The sequence below is a fragment of the Arvicola amphibius genome, chromosome 9, assembly GCF_903992535.2.
Source record: "Arvicola amphibius chromosome 9, mArvAmp1.2, whole genome shotgun sequence".
Lineage (NCBI taxonomy): Eukaryota > Metazoa > Chordata > Mammalia > Rodentia > Cricetidae > Arvicola > Arvicola amphibius.
In genome coordinates this window covers 9,051,568-9,074,269 of record NC_052055.2, presented here as the reverse complement: position 1 = coordinate 9,074,269, position 22,702 = coordinate 9,051,568, and the positions used below count along the sequence as shown (strand labels likewise).

General features: G+C 38.1%; 1 protein-coding gene across 1 annotated transcript in view; it reads right to left on the bottom strand.

Moving 5' to 3' along the window:
• Window positions 1–11,576: 11,576 nt before the first annotated feature.
• The window catches only part of Trhr (thyrotropin releasing hormone receptor), a 30,259-nt gene continuing 19,133 nt past the window's right edge, over window positions 11,577–22,702 (bottom strand). The window contains exons 2-3 of the mRNA XM_038344273.1: window positions 16,141–16,527; window positions 11,577–11,633 (exon numbers count right to left, since the gene is read on the bottom strand). Of these exons, the coding sequence (XP_038200201.1) occupies window positions 11,577–11,633; window positions 16,141–16,527 (444 nt within the window). The remainder of the gene's footprint in view (window positions 11,634–16,140; window positions 16,528–22,702) is intronic.

The following is a 22,702-nucleotide window of genomic DNA, read 5'->3' as shown; positions in this document are numbered from 1 at the left end:
GTTTCACCTCTTCAGATATGCCTCTGTCCACAGGACACGAACCACTCTGTCTCTCTCTCTTCCATACCATACCATACATTTGCTCACATAATAGTGTCCCTGTTTTTTCCTCAATACTGGGCATTCTGGCCTGGATCTGCACGAGGGTCTCCTTGTCCCACTCAGTTCATTATGGCACTGGGCAGGAACACACTTACTACACCAAAATTTTATTTTTTTGTGCAGCATGAGACTGTTATTATATGGTTTTTGTGGAATCCGATTGTGGTATTAGATCTCTAGGTATGTTGTAGTCAGTTTTCTAACATGAACTTTTAAGTTCTTTAAAGGTTCCTAGAGATATCTTAAAAGAGCATCTCAAGCTGCAAGATTATATTCGAAGTCTGTGAGAGTATTGTGAAAAGGATTTGCATTTTGGCTTGGAATATGTCACTAAATCTCCCAGAGAAGTTATGAGCTAGGACCAGCAGGTCTGTCCTTTTGAATGCATACAGTGCCCAGCAATAGACTCTTTTCTTACTTCACTCTTCATGGTGCCCCTGGCATGTTGGATTCTATTTGCCTCCTAAGTTGACTCCTTAGCTTCAACCATTTCCTCATTGCTTTGTCAAAGGTGGCCCTTGAAGAAGGCCTTGCTCCCTTTGTGACAAGTAGATTCTTCTGAGGACCATGCTCAGTGCCTCTCTGCCTTGCTCATCACTGTTCTAAAACCTGCATCCTACAACTGTCTTGCTCTTTGATAAGGCACAGAGAGGCGAGAATAAAAGTCTTCATAGCCATCAGAGCACAGATCTCAGTAAGGGCGAAGAGCAGTGTTGGATCCCAGGAAGCTGATGATTTTAGGGAAAGGCATCTTATACTGCACTTCGCACACTTCCCCAGCTGCCGCTTGCTGTGATGGTTCTGCCGTATTTTCTCCTTTGACCCCAAATAATGCATGAGCAACTTCACTAAAGCTTCATGTCTTTATATCTTCTATTTTGCAAGCAGTCAGGCCCCTCTATTTTACTGAGAGAAATTGGCACCCCCTTTCTCCTGCTAAGTCATCTTGTATCTCATGAAGAGTTCAGCGCCCTTTCCCCTTCTGCCAGTTTAAGTGATGAAGGGGACACATCACTAGGTCATTTATTCACTCATTAGTATTCACAGAAAAACCATAAAAATAATATTCTTAATGACAGTGCTTGCTGCTGCTGTATGTCTCCCAGATTTCTGTGTGTGACTTTTGTCTGTGTAGCAGGCACTCTGCATGAGTTCAATACTTTTAATTGCTGAGAAGCTTCTACTAGGAGAGGTAATAAGCAAAAAGGGAAATCAGCTTCGAGGATTCCATTTAAAGAATGGAATTCGCCTCTGCTCTTATTGGGTTTGGGGAATGGGGTTGAGCTGTGCTCTGTGATTTGCACGTACGAGCTGAGATGAGGCTTCTTGGGGGCACTGTAGATTTGCTAATAAAAATGCAGGAGAAGGTCTAGTTCTCACTGTTTCCTGATACCCCGTGAAAGGACAAAATGGGCCATCTGATGGGCTCTAAAGCATGGAGAGAGCCACGCGGCAGCCTTTCACCGTGCAATTGAATTTTATGATCCCATCAGCTAATGATTGTAGAAGTCATGTGGATTCTGTGGCTTCCCTCCAAGGGCACAGACAAGGTCCGGCAGTTTGAGGTTTGTTGGGCAGCATGCTTTATCATCTGAGTCTAGTCTCTAGGCTTGCAAAAGAGCAGCTGAAAAAAAGTATAAATTCACCTGAATTTATTGACTTTAAAGATCTTACCAGCTAAATCTCCCAGAATTCCATGTACCACTCTCTGACATCAGTTGCTTATAATACAAGGATTTTTTTCCCCCCATTCTAGTCGTTTCTAGCTAGTCTGGTGACACTCAAATATGTCTGTTCTGGATTCCCTTTTCTCACCCCTGCACCAACTGATGACGCTGAGAGAGGCATTTTGAAGCCCCGTCGATGATGCCAGAGGTTGTGTCAATGCTTCCTCTTTGAGCGAAGTCGAATCCAAGTTAAAGTACAGTAAGGAGTCTCCCATTATGTTTTCTTTAGCTTAAGCCTTGTTCGTTTAATTTTCCCAAAGAAAATGAATAAAATAAGTGACACATTTACTTAATCCTTAAACATCTATTTTCAACACAACAGGAAAACTAGTTCTGTTTTCCTTTTCTCTTTATGAATTTCTTCCTTCCTTCTTTCCTTTCTTCCCCTTCTTCCTTCTCACCTTCCTCCCCCTCCTTATCTTCTCTCTTTCTCCTTTTATCTTTCTGGGTTTTAAGAATAGATGTTTTATTTTGATGCTTACAGAGCTATCTATACCCAAATACTGCTAATAAAACTCAAAATCACATGACAACATAAACTCTTCTGGTTTTAAGGTCTGCTATAATTTTAAAACTTTTGATTGTGCTCAATTTTTTATTTAAATTTTATTTTTGATACTATCATACATGAGTAAGTACATTTTACATAAATTCTACTTCTCCCTTCAACTCCTCCCATGTCCCAAACACCCTTGAATTAAGGATCTCTCATTTTATAACTATTATTGTTGCATTTTTACACACATGCACAAACACACAACCTACAGAATCTGATTAGTGTCACCACACATATGCATATACATAATCCTGATTACTTAGGATTGAGAAAGACAAGGGGGCTTTTTTTTGTTTGTTTAATGCTGATGACTGAACTCAGGATCCTCTGAATGACTTCCCTTTACCTTTCAGGGTCTACCCAATCTTTCCAAGCAAGTCATAAATGTGCAATCCTCCTGCTTCAAGCTCCCGAATAGATAGATTACAGGTCTGAACTTACCCACCTCCATTTTCACCGCACTCATCAGTTAGATAAGTCTGCTGTGCAGATGCGCCAGGGCCTTTTGTTACGTTCACAAGTTGGTTTGTGTTAAGGAAAAAATATATACTAAAGGTGAGAATTTAGTGACTAAGAATTAGAAAGGAGAGACGGAAAAGACTGCGTGCAGCTTGTATTTCATTGTCTGGCAAGAGAGCAATTGTTGGTGGAAGCTGAGAGCCTGTTTTCATAGAAATCACTGTTCCACAAAGATGATATAGAAAGTAGTGTTCTTGACGTCTGCAAATACCTGCTGGGGTCTTCAGGCTTTTGTGTCCCAGAAGAAAGAATTGCACAGCACACTCAGTTACAGCAGAAACAGAGACAGTGTCCTAAGAAACAGTAGACTTCTGGGAAGCAGACAGGAGCAAAGAGAAAGGTTAGGATCTCAACAACAGGCTTGCACAAAGGATGGGGGCGTTTGTAATATATGAGATCAATGTTTTGGACTCATTTGTATAGTGCAGGCTTTCTTGCATGTGCTGTCTGTTACATATACTTTACAGTGTCACAAGCCACTTTTGTATTCCCTGGAGTGTCACTGTGCCTGCCCTGATGTCTGGGGCCTCCAGGTTTGCTCTTTGCCAATAGGTTATTCTCATACACTAATTTCCTGCTTCAGTACACATAAACAAGACCAAGACACAGATAGAAAGCAATAGGAGGGTTGTGACATATAGGACAGGAAAATGCATACACTTCTTCTTGGCCATGCGACATATTTGCATTTTTGAGTTCAGAAAAGATGGCTCCTGGATCAATGCTGCAGTTACCTGTTTAGGGATGCAACCAGAAGCTAGTAGCTGGAAAGAGCTATTATTGGTCAAGCGTTGCATATGTTTTTTTTTATTTCTAAGGTATAGAAGGAAAAGAAGAAGGAGAAGTCAAAGCTCCCTGGCTAGGCAGGTTATTGGCTTACTGGTGAAACTGCTCATTCATATTAATGTGACTTAATTAGTATCGATAGGCTGGTGAAGGACAAAGGAAAGCAACTTGCAATTGTTTCTGTTTCAGACAGTTCAAATGCATATCTGGGACCTTAGCTTTCATCCACTTGAAAACAGAAACATTGACCTTTTGTTTCTGAGGGCCCTGTGAGTTAATATCAAATTATTGTCAATTGTTACCTTGTTTTATTTCTACTATTTCGTATTTGTGTCTGATCATTTTTCGAAGGTCTGATGAGAAGATTTTTGTTTGTTTTAGACTGTTTCAGAAACGGAAGCCTCAAAAATTCATGTCTCCTAGTAACAAAGTAATTGCAAAACCTCATTTCTGGGAAGGCCTAGTATGCTGAATAAATAGGTTTATTCAAAGAAGGGCGAGAGTGGATGGTGAAGGATGTTGGGAAAGCAACAGATACAAGGTTGAGGAGACTTCTAGGAAGTGCACTGTTATTAGCAGCAGTATCAAGAGTAACCCTACCCACATTAAAATAAAGCCTTTAAGAAAGCAATGTAGATACTTAGTTGTTGGCTGTCTGTCTGTCTGACATATTTTAACTCAGTCAGGAAGAAAAATCATTAAAGAATCAATTGCTTTCATTACCAACCAGTCTTTAAGATAAACATCCTGACTTGGACTTGGAATGTCACAAGTTGTATCTTGGGCATGAGAATGGCATTAGGATGACGGAAAGTGAAATTCAAGGCTGTCAAGAGGAGTTGTCACCCATAGACAAAGCCCATACATCTGGAGAAATCAATTTGCTAATCTCAATTCAGTGAACAGTTCTAAGCAAAAGCAAAATTCAATCTCAGAAATAAATGCTGTTTTGTAAGGCAGAGAATGATCTGATAGTGGTACTTGAATAAATGAGTTTGTTAAGTACATAGCAAGCAAAAATAAAAGAATGAAGACTAACAGACAGAAGCATCAGATAGATAATCAAACATCAACAAATCAAGCGCTCATAACGCCAATCAGAAATTATAGAGTAGCCCAGTTGATAGAGAGAGAGAGGAAAGGCTAGCATTAGCAAGTCAGACATTCATCAGAACTCAGTTGGAGGAAGCCTTGATGAAACAGCCATGTTGGAGGTCCGAATTGAAAGGTTCAAGCAGAACATTTTCTCCACAGATGAATTTGTACATTCTCTTCGCCCCATGCATTTTTTATATTATGAGATTAACAATAGTAACTCTGGTTAGAATACCTTTTAGCTATTATTATGAATATAATTTTAACTTTTGAGATTTTTTTTAGATTTATTTATTTTGTGTGTATACATGCCTTTTGGACATTTGTATGTGTAGTGCCCATGGAAGTGTCTGATCCCGTGGAACTAGAATCACACTCGTGAGCTGTCATGTGGATGCTGGGACTCAGACCTAGAACTTTAGAAGAGCAACAAATGCTCTTACCTGCTGAGCCATCTCTCTATTTCCCTTTTGTTCTCTTTTGTTAAATTTTAGCAGGGAACCCTTACTGCTCTCTGGATAGGAGAGGGAGGGGGGGTGGAGGGGGGAGGGGATAATCGGGAGGCGGGGAGGAGGCGGAAATTTTTAATAATAAAAAAAAGAAAGTAAAGTAATATATTACGAGGTCAAAAAAATTTTATCTCCCTGTTTCAGGATCAGTTGCCCAGGCAAATCCTAATCAAGGAGTCTTGGGGTACACATGAAATACATGTTCTAGAGTCTGGAATGGGGAATCCCACTCACTTTCAATGTCTGCTTGCAACAAGCTTAATAAACAATACATGCCGACATGCAATATAATGTACATTACAAAGCTGTTATCCCACAGGTCTGGGCTTCCACTCTGCTTCTAAAGCTAACTTAGTTCTCAGTTCATCTTCTCTCTCAGGGCTTGCTTCCTGCAGTTATCAGTTTCGATACAGCACCTCAGCCTTTTGTGTTTCCATTATATTATTCTATCTGATTACGTAATGCCAATCATAAGACACAGCAGTACTAATTTCTATAAAATTTCCAACCTTATGACATAATAAAATAAAGTATAACAATTCATGGTAACTGTCTTCTCTGCTATGACATGTTAGCAAACATAAGAGCAATTGTGAGCGACACCCCAGATGTTCCATAGGTGAGAAAGTTCAGCAACTTCCATCTGGCAATGGAAAATTTGCTTGTGCGTTCTTTACATCTTTACATTAAGAAGAATATTCTTGACATTCCAAGTGAATGTGTTGGCTCTTTCAGTTATCCCAAATATTTCTGTTAGTCAGTGCAACTCATTCCAGAGAAAATGATTGATCATGATTAACTTCTTATTCATATAAAAATATTTTAGTATTAAATGCTAAAATATTTTCTTTTTATTCAATAAACCCAAGGCAAAAATATGTGATTTGGAAACATTTTCACTAATCCTTGCTTTTAAAAATAATTATCATTTTTCTTGCCCTCATCTACTTGGTTAGAAGTATCATTTCTATATATTTTTGTAGAACTTTGTTCAACAATAAGGAACTGGATTTAAATACTGTGCTTGTTGCTATTGCAAATTGCTTTTTAGATTTTTTTTTGTCCAGTAGTTAGAGTTAGTGTTCCATAAAACTTGAAAATTACCACAATTAATAAACCTACCATCTCCAGGATGTACTTTACGGACTGGAGAATGAGCTAAAAATTGAAACACCCCTTTTTAAATCATCAATGTAAAATTTTCTAAGGCTATCATGGAAAAAATCAGAGTCATTATAAACTCTTTTAGGTAATTTCTAGCTTCTGAGAACATAAGGATTCCCAAAGGTCATATGGAGGACACATCACATATGATGATTGCGTAATATAGGTATGGACTAAATGGAAAATTTGTTTTCTTTTATTTGATATTATTTTATACATCTGACAATTGTATGGGGGACTATTTTTCTTGCGGGCTCTTTCCTGGCTTATGCTGCTACATAAGGAAATAAAGAGCCATCTGACTCAAGTGCAATGCACTCACGAAGATCCTGCCTGCTGCACTTAAATTGTGTTTGACAGTTAGGAACATTGTTAGTCATTTTGAGAAGGAGGTTTGCATAATTCTGCCATTTGGCTAATGTTTGAAAGCATCTATCTTGGTGCTAAAATAATTTTGGAGCATATAGGGGAAGCATTCTAGATGGAACTTAATGGACATTCATTGCTAATATTTTTTTTTTTTGCTTGTGTTTTTCTTAGCAAGCATATTCTTTTGGATAATTTTAGATATACAGAACAGTTCCAGCTATTGACATTATTCTAAACCAGAAAAAAATTAGTAAGATAATATTGTTACTGTTATTATCATTATTATCATCATGCTTTATATTTTCAGGAATATGTCTTAGTTAGGAAGTGAGGCATAGCCAACTAAGTATCCCATTTGGATGAAAGTAGCCTGATTTCAGAGTCATACCTCATTCTTGACATTCCATTGGAAAAAAAATACACGCGATGGTCAGTTATCTAAGACAACTTTTAAATGTAATTCAACCCTTTTAGTTCATTCATACATTATGGTTTTCCATTTTTATTTTATATGTATTTATTACAGTCTCTGAGAGTCAAATGTTCACAGGCTCCATTACAGATAATGAAGAGAACAGTTGAATTTAAAACTTAAAAACTATTATAACATTGGTGGTTGATGGGGCCATAAAGTGGATCATTCAAGAAGGATTTGGAAACAGATGGTTCGTGTTGGAGGTTCTTTAGAAAGCAGAGGGCAAGCAGTGAGGATGGTCAGATGAAAGAGAAAGGAAGGTGTTTGGGGATTGTTTTCCGTATGGACAGTGGAAGCTTAGCCATGCACAGCCACTTCGGAAGTATTCCACCAGAAGGTATGGCCATTTCCCACTAGGTTTCATCTTTCTCTATGTGATTGCTTTTCCCAGGTGTCTTAACTCCCTTGAAATTCTAGGCTACTGAGTTTGTACCGAAGGCTTCCCATAGCTTGGAACCATGTGCTGGCCAGCGAGGTTCTCACCTCACTTTTCTCAACAGGGAAGAACTGCAGGGTGTGGGAGTCTGTCTACCACAGCTGTGACTAAATCACAGAAGCACAGTGCCATCAGGGAGCAAGGCACCAACAAATGCCGCCACTACCAACGTGGACTTATTCACAATGACATGATAAATGTCACCTTTTACAACGGATACGTCAGCAGAAAAGACATTGTGAGAAAGGGATGGGGACGGCAAATGGCTTTCATATCACAATTAAATTGTGAAACTGCAGTTATTTTAAAGTTACTGCAATGACTGAATGTTGTTTGAATCTGAGGAGTTTTAAGATTTCTCGGTGTCTGTGGGGGATCCGCACTGTAGCTAGGATGTGTCATATGCCATGGTTCATCTTCATTGCAGTCTCTTCTTTAATACACCCATCCATCCTCACCCACTAGTAAAAGATTCTTGAAGGGCCAGTCCACCGTGTCCCAGGTACTGAGAAAATTACTGCCTTTGGCTGACCTTGGTGAGCAATTGTGCTCTCATCAGTTTTTTTTTATTTTTTATTTTTTGGTTTTTCGAGACAGGGTTTCTCTGCAGCTTTTAAAGCCTGTCCTGGAACTAGCTCTTGCAGACCAGGCTGGTCTCGAACTCACAGAGATCCGCCTGCCTCTGCCTCCCGAGTGCTGGGATTAAAGGCGTGCGCCACCACCGCCCGGCTCTCATCAGTTTTTATTGCCATTTTCAGGAGGTCTAGAAGAGGGGGATACATATCTTGGTAAAATCTCATGAAGCTAATTATCCTAGATAGTTGAAAACTTAAAAAACTTAAGGTGTTATGCATCACTGTATAAAAAAGTATCTTTGAATGGTGAATAGTATTAGTGATTCATAATCTCGAAGCAACTAAGTGAATCTTCTCTTGCCCTCTGAAAATTACAAGGCTTCAAGCACACACACACACACACACACTTACTCACAATTAAACCTCTGTGTACAGTTGTGAAAGAACTGGGTCATCCAGACAAAGTTGAGATTTACTTGAGCATGAATTACCTCTCGTATGCTAAAGCACATTTTATCTGTTTGCTGGTGGAGTGTTCTAGGTGTTGGCTAAGCCTGTTTCTCCAGTTGCAGCACTGTCTGAGATTATTTGGAATTGAATGAAAACCAGAGCAATCTGCTTTACATACAAATGTTTGAGTATACTTTGCTAGTGGCGAAAAGACGACAATAAGAAATATTTGAAGTAGCCGGGCGGTGGTGGCACACGCCTTTAATCCCAGCACTCGGGGAGGCAGAGGCAGGCGGATCTCTGTGAGTTCGAGGCCAGCCTGGTCTACAAGAGCTAGGTCCAGGACAGGCTCTAAAAAAGCTGCAGAGAAACACTGTCTTGAAAAAAAACCAAAAAAAAAAAAAAAAAGAAAAAAAATATTTGAAGTAACTACTCCAAACAGGTTCCCGAACTTCAACTATTTGTTAATGAATGTAATTTTCTCCTCATCTAATATTAACATTAAATGAACTCATTAACGTCAGTGTGATCATGGATAGCATGAGCTAGTCATTGTTGAATCAATACACATGAAATTTCTTACTAATATTGAAAAGTATTTACTTATGCATTTACATACAATTACCTGGAAAAACAATCGGTGGCACATGCCAGATAACAGTGTATCAATATGAAATGTTTGGGGCAAATGTTCTAGAGTTAAGCTATATCCAAAAAGGATGATTTCAAAGAAAAGAAACCAAAGGACATGGATCTTTCAGTTTTATGCTTTATTGCTTGGCATACACATGCAAGAAACAGATAGTTTCCCACTGTAGAGAGGACACAAAATATGGAACATTCTCAAAGAAGAATCTGTGCCCACATGGACACAATTGTTAACTTCCAAGCAATGAGATGAATTGGCACACAGCTCTCTACAACTGATAAAAGGAAACCAAAGTCTTCTGAGGTACATTGTAAGAAAGCAAAGCATTCAGCTACACAATGTAAGCAACATGCAAGTCAGCAGGTCGAGGGACTATAAAACTATGCACTGCTTCTCAGTTTCACAATTTATATGGATGCTTAGGTTCACCAAGGGCCTATGAGCTGGCATTGATCTCTATATATAGCATAACTGGATAACTTCATGGCTGTTAGGGACCTCTGAATCATATATACATAAATAAATATTTTTCCATAGATGATGACAATGTGTATAGAAAAAAATATGCACATATATAATATAGTTTTTACTTGGAAAATTGTGTCTTTAAGAATACTTTCAGAATTGTAACACAGAGAAGACAAATAGTATACTATATTTTCTGTAGATAGCAAATGAAATTCACAAGGTTTAGAAAATACACAATAGCTTATTTATATACACACCTACCTATGGTGTCTGGGTGACTATTTCCTCATCCAATATAAATATTAGGAAGTCCTTTATTTCTCTTCCTTTCCTTTCTGCTAGTGGCTTACCTTAACTAATTTCTGATGATCATACCACACTGGAAACAGCCTTAATAACTAGAGTTGATTCCTTTTAACCTGCACTTATTCATTTTCTTTCTCTTGTACGGATTGTCTTTTCTTGACTATCTAAACCAAGTCTATCCTTAAAAGAAATCCAATCTTCTTTATAAAATCCTTCACATGACTCTAGGACTCGCTGATAGTCTATTCCCCTAGAGGAATTCTAATGTTTGCAGTATGAAATCATATAGCTTGTCTTTCTATTACGTATTCTGCAATGTTTTATTCATTTTATTCGCATTTTAGTGATAATCTGTTATCACTCTCTGAGCAAACAGACAATGTAGTAATCTTGATCATTACTAAATTAGGTGACAGATGTGAGGATGCTATTGAAGTTTGCACTCACAGTGTATACACAAGGTCGTGCTCATGGTATATACACAAGGTCGTGCTCACGGTGTATACACAAGGTCGCACTCACGGTGTATACACAAGGGGTGGTTGTCATCATCACGTGGCACAATTATAATACATTTTAATGAGCCAAGAAAATGGTTTAAGACAATAAAAACATTCAATAAAGAAGTTACATAATTGTAAAGATAAATCTACAGGAAAATCAGGCAGCATAAAGATTTTAGGTTATATTTTCTTTTTGTTTTTTTTGGGGGGGGGTGGTTTTCAAACAAAGGTTCTCTGTAGCTTTTTGGAGCCTGTCCTGGATTCATTCTATAGATCAGGCTGGCCTCAAACTCGCAGAGATCTGCCTGTCTCTGCCTCTCAAGTGCTGGGGTTAAAGGAACATTCCACCACAGCCCCTCTAGGTTATATTTTTTTGGTTGGAGATTCACTGATTTACTTATTCAATCATTCAGCAGAAAGCCAATGTCAAAGTCATGGTCTGACTTTAATTTGTGGGCTGTGAAGATGAAATGAATTTGTCCTAAAGACATTTTCTTTTTATTTGCTTATTCAGAGTTATTCAGTATTCAAGATTCTTGAAGGGTACATTGTGGAGACTCAGAACAATGTGACTTTCAGGCCGAGCTCAGAGTCCTCAGTAAATGATAATTTCTTGAGACAGAGATAGACAAAGCACATATTAAGATAAACTCTCCAGTAATTTTTATGTATATCAAAACAGGAGTAGCTTGTACTCATAGGGATTAAATGCTTGATTTCTTATTGTGCCATCCTGTACCCTGTCAGTATCATGATGTCCTTACTGACTTTTGGACGAAGGCCTTTGGTCAGTTGGAACAAACTTATTCTGAGTCGTACTGTACTTGTTTCTTTTATGGAAAGATTTCACCTTTATTAATACTGGTCCAAGATGTTCGTGAGGAAGTTTATATTTCCTCCTGTTTGGCAGTCAAAGAATATGCACATGAATGGGATCCATTTTTCTGTAAAGAAAGAAAGAAAGAGTCACTTAAATGCTTGCAGGAATGCTAACTAACACAACTGGTTAACACTACTGGTTACCAGCCTCTTAGTATTACTTTCAATACCCATTATTTCATTTCCTGCTGAAATAACATTTCCATTATTTCAGCTGAGATTCTATGGTGTGGGCCTCTATCAATACTGGAAGCCATCATTATGTGACTATGTAGTTTATTGGTCACTAAATTCTTTTCTTGTCTTGTTACATCCAGATTTGATAGTTTTGGACAATGTGCTAACTTAGTATTACATGTCCCAGCCTTTTTCAGTGTTTCTAGACAGAATTCTTAAAATATGAAAAAACCATATTCTATTTGGTTAGCATATAGGTGCTTTGTATAAAAGAAGGCAGATTACATCTTGTTTGGTCTGATAATATTGGATACAAACATCCATGATCACTCTTGTCAAAGGATATTATTTGGGTATTGAATTAAGAATGATACGGATTAAACTTGCCAGTCAATGCAGTCCATTTGCTGTTGAAAAATCTTAATAGTAAATTGTATCCCAGTATGCAACTCTCCTGAATGACGTCAACTGCTGAATGATTTAAGATGATAATTATAAAATAAACACACAAGGAAAACCTTCCAGTGTCTTTTATGGTCTTCTTTATTTTGTGGAAAGTAAAAAGAAGAGTGAAAATAGTTATTCCTAATTATAGTCCATTAAAGTAGCATATGTAAATAACCCTTCTATCAAGTCAGCTTAGCTCTTAGCAGGTGGAATATTAAGGACTGGTTTAGGCTATAGTTCCTATGACTCTAATCTGCATTCTAAATACTGCCTAAGAGTTGCTATCTTAGGTTATATCACACAGAACTGCTTTCCTTCATTTTGGGGTAAGTTTTGTAAGAATAGAAAAGACTCGTTTGTCTCTCATAAAATTTTAGCAATAGTTTTTAGATATATTTAATGTTCTTTTCCAGGTTTCTGACTGCAGCTTGTGAAGTGCCAGGTCTCTATTCATATTCGTCATATCATTTTCATATCTCTAAACGTATCAATTCCACATTATTCCTACTATACAAATCATGGCAAACCTAAATAGAAATTGTAGAAGTAACAGGCCAGTTTTTCATTAATTAATACATTTATAAAAATTAGAATTTGCATAATATTTTCCTATACTTATTATTTTCAACAGAACATTTGTACATTCACTTAAGATACTTCAGGTCCACATTTGCTCTTTGAGGAAGTTTAGCAGAGTTTTCCTGCTCTGTGTAAAGTGGTACTTGTGGAAGGATGAGAGTTTGAATGGAGGGAACAGGGAGACAACTATCAATAGTGTTCTACAAGATTGTGTGTGTGTGTGTGTTTGCTAGTGTAACACTTTATATTTGTTCAGTACAGTGTTTGTTTTTGTATATATTTATTCATTACCAGCTGAAGAAATTTAAAATAAATTGCTTCAGAGGCTCAAGTTTGTGTCCTTGTCTCCAGAATGGTTCTAAATATTTGAAATGTTTCTTCAGCTTGGTGCTTCCTAGTCTTCTTGCAATCCTATATGCTTTCCTGACTTCACATGCAACACCCCATCCCCTCTAGGAGTTGAATCGGAAGGAAAATAATACTGAATATGTTGTTTGTAAAATTAATAGAACTATGGGTTAATAATTCAAATTATTGTCCCCTTAAAAGTTAATTCTTCCAACTTATCATTTGTAGATTAGAATGACATCACTAGTGGGTCCACATTTTTAAAGAAGAGACCAGAACGGTGTAGCGCTCGCTTTGCTAAGATATGTGCCCTCCATGAAACAGCTCCACTAGCGACTTAAAACCTGGTTCCATTCCGCGTTCCTTTGCATGGCTTTGCTAAGCTGTTCACACAAACCACTCATTGTTTTGGGTAGGTTATCAAGGTGTACCCATAATTCTGCACATTTCACCCACTTAGAAATGTTCATGGGATTTGAATATTTCCCATTTAAACTTCAGCATGTAGAATACTTGTGATCTGTGTTAAACTTGAAAGGTTTGCCCAAACAGAGGAAGAAACCCTAAGGGAATCTTTATCCGCTTTCCTCAGGTGTGCAATCTCCCCAAAGCCCCTCAGCAATTAACAGAATTAGAAGTAATATTACAACTCTAGGAACTTTAGGGAGTCTCTTAATAAGATAATTTCTCTACACCAGCACATCTTAATTTAGTCTTTTAGTTTCCATTTGATGATATATAGTGTTGATCATCTATGGAGATACTTTATGAGTTAATGCAGCACGATATTGAATATTTTAGAAAGTTATACCTCCTTGGTGTAAATTCAGCTATCTGTTGGACATTACACAGAAACATTTACTTTTATAATGGCATTTCCCCTTTTGAAGGTGAAACACTATGGACTGAATTCTTTTGAATTTCTCATCTGATCTAAAAAAAAGGCTAACAAACAACTTTTCAAAACTTAAAAGGGAAAAACTGAGGCTATGTATTAAGTGTTCTAAGGTCAGAAAAGTGGATTTATCATGCGTATATATGTATATTATGTTAAACATGTTGTTTGCAATATCTGATACTGTTAATCATATGTGTCTGTATGTATTGTGTGGCCACTGGATCACAATAATTTAATTATCAACTTTACAAAAGGAAAAAATTATTTCCTCTCTGTAGTTGCCACATGATGTTTGAAGACACGGTAACTGAGATAATGGTGTTTAAGAGTACACCAGTGTGTCAAACACATAGTAGATGTTCAATAATATTATTTCCTCTTCCTAATATACGACGTTTAATATATTCCAATTCTCTTTTACATAAATTTTTGTACATGTGGATGTGTATTTTCTTGCACCTAAATATGTACTTAAGTGAATTGAGGTTGGGTCATTCTATTTTCCTCTCTATAATTCTCCAATAGTAATTAATCCAGAATAGAAATTAAATGAAATAGATTGCTTAGTGTTATGTAGGTAAACTTCTGGTCCTTTCTGTAAATTTTTGATTGCATCTTTTTACTGATAATGTGGAAAAAGAAAAATGTCTTTCTGGAGTAGAGAAAGAAAATTTCATACAAGCATACCTGGATTGGATCCTGGATGACAGGATCCCCATGAACTCTATATATTCTTTATTAAGAAGGTTTAAAGGGTTAATTAGCATTATCAAATAAACTTTAAAGAAAAACCATAAACTAAAGATATATGCTAGAGAGAGGAAAGTGACAGCTTTATGGGGCCCTTAAAAATATGGCTTTTAGGCCCAACTATTAAAAATTAATGATTACGAAGCTATCACCAAGACCAATTTATAGTCTTCAGTATCTGATTGACTTTATCCCAGTGGATGAGTTATTTGAAGAGGATTAAAATAATATCTTTAAGCCTCCTGGGTAGAGGTACATTCATACCTGTCTAATAAAAACTAGAAGGCTAGGTCAAAGTTCAACCTGTACAGGTGAGCTAGCAATAATAGGCTGAAATCAGTTTAAAATAAACTCAGGAGGTTTGCAGTGTTTTAATTTAGAATCTGTAAACACAATATCCTAACTATTTGAGGTGAAGTAAGTCTGAAAAATGACAAGGGAGAGCAGTGAAAGACAATTGGAAGCAAGCTAAAGTCCGACTCAGAGTCGGGTGTCTTTGCCTTGAGACAAAATAGCCAGAATTTGACTGATTTCAAACAGCTGAACCTCAGAAACTGCTTCAGACTTTTAAGCATGGCCCACCTGGAAGAATTTGCTTGACATAGCTCATTAGCTTATGAACAAGAAGGTTCAAAGGGATTTTGGCTTTAAAGGTTTTGAGAAAAAAAGTGAAACCATGTTTTAAACACCCCGCCTGGCACTTGCTATATATTTAAATTTCATTGTGTGTTAGGTGGTAGCTTCACGAAAGTTTAGACTGGGCTTGCCTTTATTCCACTCGTCATTTCGGAAACCTAAGAGCTGACAAAACTTAGGTCTGCTTCAAATCAAATCCTCATGTTTATGATTTGGTGGTATTTTGAGTTTCTAGCTCATTTTTAAAATATGTAGTTTAGGTATTCACGAAACAGTACTGAACTTTGTTAAATGAAATACTAAATTAAACCACTTAAAAATCACATTTTTTTTCAAATTGCAAAATGTGTAGATATTTGGAGCATGTGTGTATGAAATCACATTTGATAAGGTTTTTGTGAAGAATTTAAATTATTGTCTAGAGTTCATGGCAATGTCTTTACCCCAGGAAAGAGAAGAATTTCTCACTTTAAATGAAAGTGAACCACCCTTTAGTTTCTATCGCTTATCCCCTTCAGAGACAGACCCTGTTTTGTGATTCTAGTTTGGAAAGAAAGAAAGTGAAAAACACTGTCATGGGTTAAAGCATGCAGGGCCAAGACGTGTAGAATCAAAGGCAAGCCTGCCTGCTGTGTCTCCAGGGTAACTGTTTTCCCTCTCATAGATCCCAGCACAGATTCTCATTGACTATGATTCACTTTCTTCTCATTCATGAATCAGCTCTGACTAAAGGTTACCTCAGAAGCCAAGCAGGTGTCATCAAATGACACTTTTGTGGTTGACACGTAAGTCTCAGTGACGGTGATATCATCCAGCTCTGTGCTGAACCGGTCTGACTCCTTGATGACGCTGTAATTTAGAGCCACGCTGTAGCTGGCCGGTTTCTCTGTGGGCTTCTGCTTGCAATTGCAGAGCTTTCTGAAGGCTGCACGGAATTTCTGAGACATGAGGTTGTAAATCACTGGGTTGATGGCACTGTTGAGGTAAATGCAAATTCTGCAAAAGAGCAGGAACCAATTTTCCTGGAAAGGGCTAGAGAGAAATGAGTTGACAACCACAAGAGTCCTGTAGGGCATCCATAAAAGGGCAAACAGAATTACAACCACTGCCAGCATCTTGGTAACCTGTGGAGAAACAGAGAGATGCAGTACAGACACCAATAGAAACAAATCAAGCTGATCCTGCCACCTTCTTCCCACCCCCAGCTGTGTTTTCTAAGATGTAGTTTAAGACTGCGTTCAGTCAGGTTGGTTTTTTGTAGAGTTTAACCCAGAAAGTAGAATTGAGGGAACAGAGAAGAATGTGACCCAGGAGGAAAGAACAAAATAGGAGTTTAGTTGAGATAGCTCTTGCTTGGACAACTGAACTCAAATTCTGTATTCCAGAATTATCTGTCACAAAGGACATTTATTCACCAGCTGCCTGCTACTCTTTGTTGAAGGATGTCCCTAAGCATTAGAAAACCCAAGTATGTCCAGGGCTTTCTATCTGAAGAACTCCTAGAAACTTTAAGACAAATTTCTCTGATTGAAAAAACGTCCCAACCTATTGGGACCTCTAAGTACCTGGAAAGCGATGCTGTCAGGAGCCCCCCCCCCACTTGAACAGTAGGTGGGATCCATCCAGCTAAGGCTTTCCTTGCTGCTTCCAAATGTGTCTGTGACAAATACTGTGAGACATGCTTCTAACTCCATCTCCTTAGCTGTAGGAAATTATCCTAGACTTCCTCATAGGCCACCTGTAAGATGGGATCATAGTACCTTCCATCATCAAATGTGATAACATAATTGTGCTTTAAGATGCAGAAAAGTTGCAGCAGCTGTGGCATGTCTCCTCAGTATCAGGTAACACACGAGTATTGCATATTTCTAATCAGAACTGAAAAGATTATAACCACTTGGAGGTTGTACTGTGTCTGCCAGTTTTCAGAGCAGGGGATGGGGTCCTGCTGGAGTGAGATGATCAAGGGTCTCTTTTAGCAGATTCTTCTTAACTTGGTGCTCAGTGAAATCTGGCATTGCTTGCATTGGACTTATGGTAAGATCACCTGGCTTTGATTCTACAAGTAGTTTTAAGATCGTAATCAAGTTATTGTTCCATTTGGACATCTGAAGATCTGCCTGTTATGTTTTCTTCACTTCACAGAGTTATTGAGGGATTAAAATAATGAGTGGGGTGGGACTTAGAAACCCTAAAGCACCATGAAATTCTAACCTCCCATTAAGGGCATTATAGAGAGATCATAATTTCCCAACAACATGATGAATGTACGTAATTATTGCAGAGATCATCTTTGCGTGCAGATAATAACTAATTGATTTTCTTTAGATGCAATATTTTACACATTTAACAAGCTTTAGGTCTCTTGTTGTTTGATAGAGACCAACTTCCTTAGTTCACACTTTGTAGATGTTCTAATGAACAATACCAGAAGTATATTCTTTCTCTTTCATTACGGAGGTGAAGTGAGTTGACAAGACAAAAAAAGCAGGTGGAGTGCTCCCCTTTAGCGATCATGTCCTCCCCGCTTCCTCTTTTCCAAAGCCTAGGCCACTACTAATCTAAGTAGTAATCTTATAGAGTTACCTATTTCAAATATTTTATATGAATGAAACATACAGTCAGTCGTGCACAGGTTGAGATATTCAGTGACCCGTACTGCAGCGTTGTATTGGTTGCTTATTTCTTTTCATTGCTGAATACTATTTCATAGTGCATACATATTACATTAATTTTATTCATACTTTAAATATTTAGTTGCAGTCACTGCTACAGCTATGAAACTTTGGAGTCTAAGTTGTATGTGATTGATTGTGGCTCTTTCTCTTACCTTTTACTTCTGTTTCATCTATAGCAGTAAAACTACTGGTTGGTACCTTTTAAAACTGGTATCTTATATAATAATATGAAATACTCCTTTAACTTTGAAAGATAATTCTCATTATGATACAAAGCAAAAACACTAATTGACTTTACAGATATATTAGAATGCAAGAAAGACACAGAGTGAGGTGAAACCAAAATAGTTGGGATCCATTTTTTATGCTGTTCTTAAAAATAGAAGACGAGGGCCTGGAAGGATGCTCAGTGGTTAAGAATGTTTGCTGCTCTTCCAGGATAGGGGTCCCAGTACGCTCATCAGGTGGCTCACAGCCCTTTTAAGCGCCAGCTATAGGGAATCACAGTCCATGTTCCTTTTCTGTTTGTCCAGACACTGTATACACCACACACACACACACACACACACACACACACACACACACACACACACTTTTTCAGGCAAGCCTGTTTGGAGTGTATTCAAAAGAGAAAGAGAAGTGGCTTTAGTCATGGAAATATTTATACATGTTTTTCTTTTAAGGGGAGTAGAGAAATCATGGGCTTACTGGAGAGGGGAGAGAAAAATCAGTTTTCTTTCTTTCTTAATTTCTTTCTTTCTTTCTTTCTTTCTTTCTTTCTTTCTTTCTTTCTTTCTTTCAAAGATGGACTATAGCACAGTATTTTTGTTTCCTTAGGAAGCAGTTCCATAAAGAAAAACATTTATGATACAGGGGAGAATGAGGAATAAGATGCTTGAAGGAACAGTGTTCAGGATAGAGACCGTATCCAGTCCATCATTAGTGGGGACAGGATCTCTTTTGCTCTTTCAGCCACGTTTAAGAGATCAACACAATTTATAAAAAGACCCAGATAAAAAATTATTTTTAATCATTCTCTAGAATCCAATAGAGTTCTAGTCATGGCTAATAGCAGAGGTCTTTGGAATTAGCTGATTTCTTTCACATCACTGGAGCATCTGTGGGAGAAGTTGGTCTTTCCATTTTGTTGATGATGAAGTGGGAAATGAGCTCAGAGAAGCTGAGAAAAGGAGCCTGCTGCAGGTGACAGAGCAGCTGTTGAGCCTACACCCTTGACTCTAGTTCTTATTGTCTTTCCCTTCCTGTTCACTAACTAAGACATGTACTTCTATAGATATTGTTTGTGGACAATCTGGAAGAGTTGATATTGCTACCACACATCACTGGCAACCCTGAAATCTCCATGCTGCCCCACATGTCTTTTATCCCCAAATTGAAGTCTTCCATTTAGAGTCCTGATTAGGGAAAAAACAGTTGCCACAAAGCAGTCAGGAGTCCTTCACACCAATCTGCTTCCCAAGGAAACAAATAAACAAGAAAATTGAAATGCAGAAAATAGCCATGAAAAGTAATGGAAACTCGCATTTATTAGGACACAGTGCAATTAATTGCAAATCATTTATTAGGCTCTGGTTTCATGGGACCTGGTGACATTTTAATTAATTGTCAGAGATCAACTTATTAGTCTTCCTAGGAAGGCATGGGATTTTGATTCATACCTCTGTTCCCTAGGATATTTAGTTGGGTTCTTGTAATGATTGAGAAAAATGCCTAACCTTTGATTCTGTGAGTGATTCCGAGGGGGAAAGATTCTGTGTGTGGTCTTGGGACTCGCTGCTGTCAGGAGACAAAGACATCACTGCCTTGTGTAGCAATGATTGACTGCAGTAGAAGAAGGAGGTGAGACTGGCTGACAGTGTCAAGGTTTTCTAGTTGGTGTCTGCCTTCCAGGAACGTGGGGCAAAGACCCGGACCCACGTTTGAACTTGCAGTGTACTCTCTTCTATTCTGCTGTACTCTCTGGTGTGGAGGAGCTTTGCTAAGGCTAAAAAGGTGACGTCCAAACCTGTCCTTAAAGAGTTTCTATTGACAGCTCTTTACCTCTTTGTTTAATGAGTGGTTTTCCAGGCATCATAGCAGGAAATCTTAATTTGTGAACAAGTTCTTTACCAATTTTGGAGTCGCTATAGTATAAGCCCAGTGCTCTGCTTTTGATTTCTCAAGAAAAATAAATCAAGATGACACTTAGGAAACACATCTTGGGGATGAAAAGTCAGGAGGAGCCCTCAGTACAGAAGTCTAACCCATAACACGTGCTCAGTGAATGGTTGTATTGCTGGGTAGATGTTTATTCTTACCAAATATGTGTGAGATAAGAGTCCTTTAAATTAGCAAAGTGCTGTGGTTCTCGCACTTTTTTTTATGACCGGGAGACTCACTTTCAGAACACTTCATTCTGAAAGCAATGGTTGGTTAATGAATACAAACCAGTTAGCCTTTAATATTCTAATGTCATCCTTTAAAGGGCAGCAATACATTCTGTGTCTGGACTCTATCCATGTTCTCTTGCTTTCTGCATATTAACAAAGTGTTCCGAAACTGGATATATTTTGCTCTTAGCTTTCAGCAAAATGATCAATGACCTTTTGCATTTTGTTATATTAATTGAGGCAGTTGAAGGATAAACTGACTTGATAATTAAATAGATCTGAGTGTAGCCAAGCCTCCAGGCTGATTAGGGCCCTGGGTTTTGTTTTTTTTCCTAGCAGAGTGTTCTGCTTTCTTTTGATGTATGTCTGGACATTCAGTTTTGAAAACAATAATCGGTGTGAGGCGCTGCATACCAGTGTGAGGTCACCACTGGTGTTTAAAAGTTGAGTGATGAGACTGGAAAGGGTCTTGGAATCAGCTCAAGATCCACTGAAGCACAATAAAAATGAATAAAGGCTGAGTAATGATTCACTGTGGAGGGACCATGACTGTCTGACACTGCACTCCACATCGCTTATGGGTCTCTTGACAGGAAGCCATGCAGAAATGCAATTCCATGGGCTTCTTGACTACTCCTGCCACCCAGTATTGAATGTTCTATTCAGAATAAATTTTTAAATTGTATTTGGTAATTAATTCTTGAGAGATAGGGCTTGAAGGAAAGGGGCACACTGGTAGATGGTTTTTAAAGGTATAGGGGTACATTGGTAGATGGTTTTTAAAGGCATAGGGGCACACTGGTAGATTTTTTTTAAAGATATAGGGGCAAACTGGTAGAGGGTTTTTAAAAGTATGGGGCACAGTGGTAGATGGTTTTTAAAGGTATAGGATTATGAAAGTGGTGCATACAACAAAAACGTTTTTCTTTTTGTCTCCACAGGTCTAGAATAGGTTGAGGTGGATGTTTTCCCTAAAAGACACAAACAAGAAGATGAAACTGGACTTAGGAGGCTCTCAGGTTTAGTAGGGCCACATGAACTGCCATAGGAAGACACCAGAGTTGAGGTTGCATGCAAATGTATTTCTTTTTTTAAAAAGATTTATTTATTTATTATGTATACAATATTCTGCCTCCATGTATGCCCGGATGCCAGAATAGGGTGCCAGATCTCATTATAGATGGTTGTGAGCCACCATGTGGTTGCTGGGAATTGAACTCAGGACCTCTGGAAGCGCAGCCAGTGCTCTTAACCACTGAGCCATCTCTCCAGCCCCAATTCTATGCAACACATAGTGTGACTTTTTCTATGTGACAACCACAGTTTGCAGGAAAATATACAAGTGTCACCTCACCCAATATAAGTATGCAAGATTTTCTAGGCAAAATGGACAGTGCTTTACAAAGATGTGCGATATAGGATGAATGTGAGGCAAAAACCCATCGAGTGGGCATGGGGATGGGACTTTGAGCTATGTGACAATGAGGACCAAAGATAACTTATGTTGACAGTTCTTAGCATACAAGAAAGCTGAGTACCTGTTATAGAGGGAACATGTAGTAATTTCTAAGCATATTTTTATATAAAACGGCAACACAGAATGGATGCTGAGAATATCCTACCTCTAGTAACAGGAATTAGCATCCTAAAGGGAAGAAAATAAAACATCTGACAGAATCTGTGTTGTTCCATGGCACATGTGTGTGTGTTTTCTTGACATCAGCCCTGCCTCACTTGCATCGTGGAGGGTAAAATTGACGGCAGAAAATTAATATGTTACTGTACAAGGCTACCTTGAGAAGATATGCACATTTGAGAGCATAGTGTTTTTATCTTTATTAAATACCTTAAATTTTGATTCTGATGTTTTCAAAACAGCAAACAAAGCAAAAGTTTGGGCTTAAAGTTGGAGTTGATGGCGGCTGTATGTAAGAAGGAAGCCAGCATGAAATGAATTATTTCTAAACTGAGCCAAATGCCTGAAGTAAATAGCAAGGCAAATTCTTTTCTCACTGTGACATTATATCCTGTTGGGACCTGTTTTTGAATGCGTCTTATTTCAGGGTTCTTCTGTTACAAGCGATTATGTTCTACGTAGCTTCTATAGTTAGGCTCCATGCAGAACTTTCCATAATGCTAGCAACGATTGCTGCATGACTGTTTCAGGATTGATTACTTAGTCTTGATAATGCTGCCTGATGAAAGGCTGACTCTTCCCCTGTTGCTTGGAT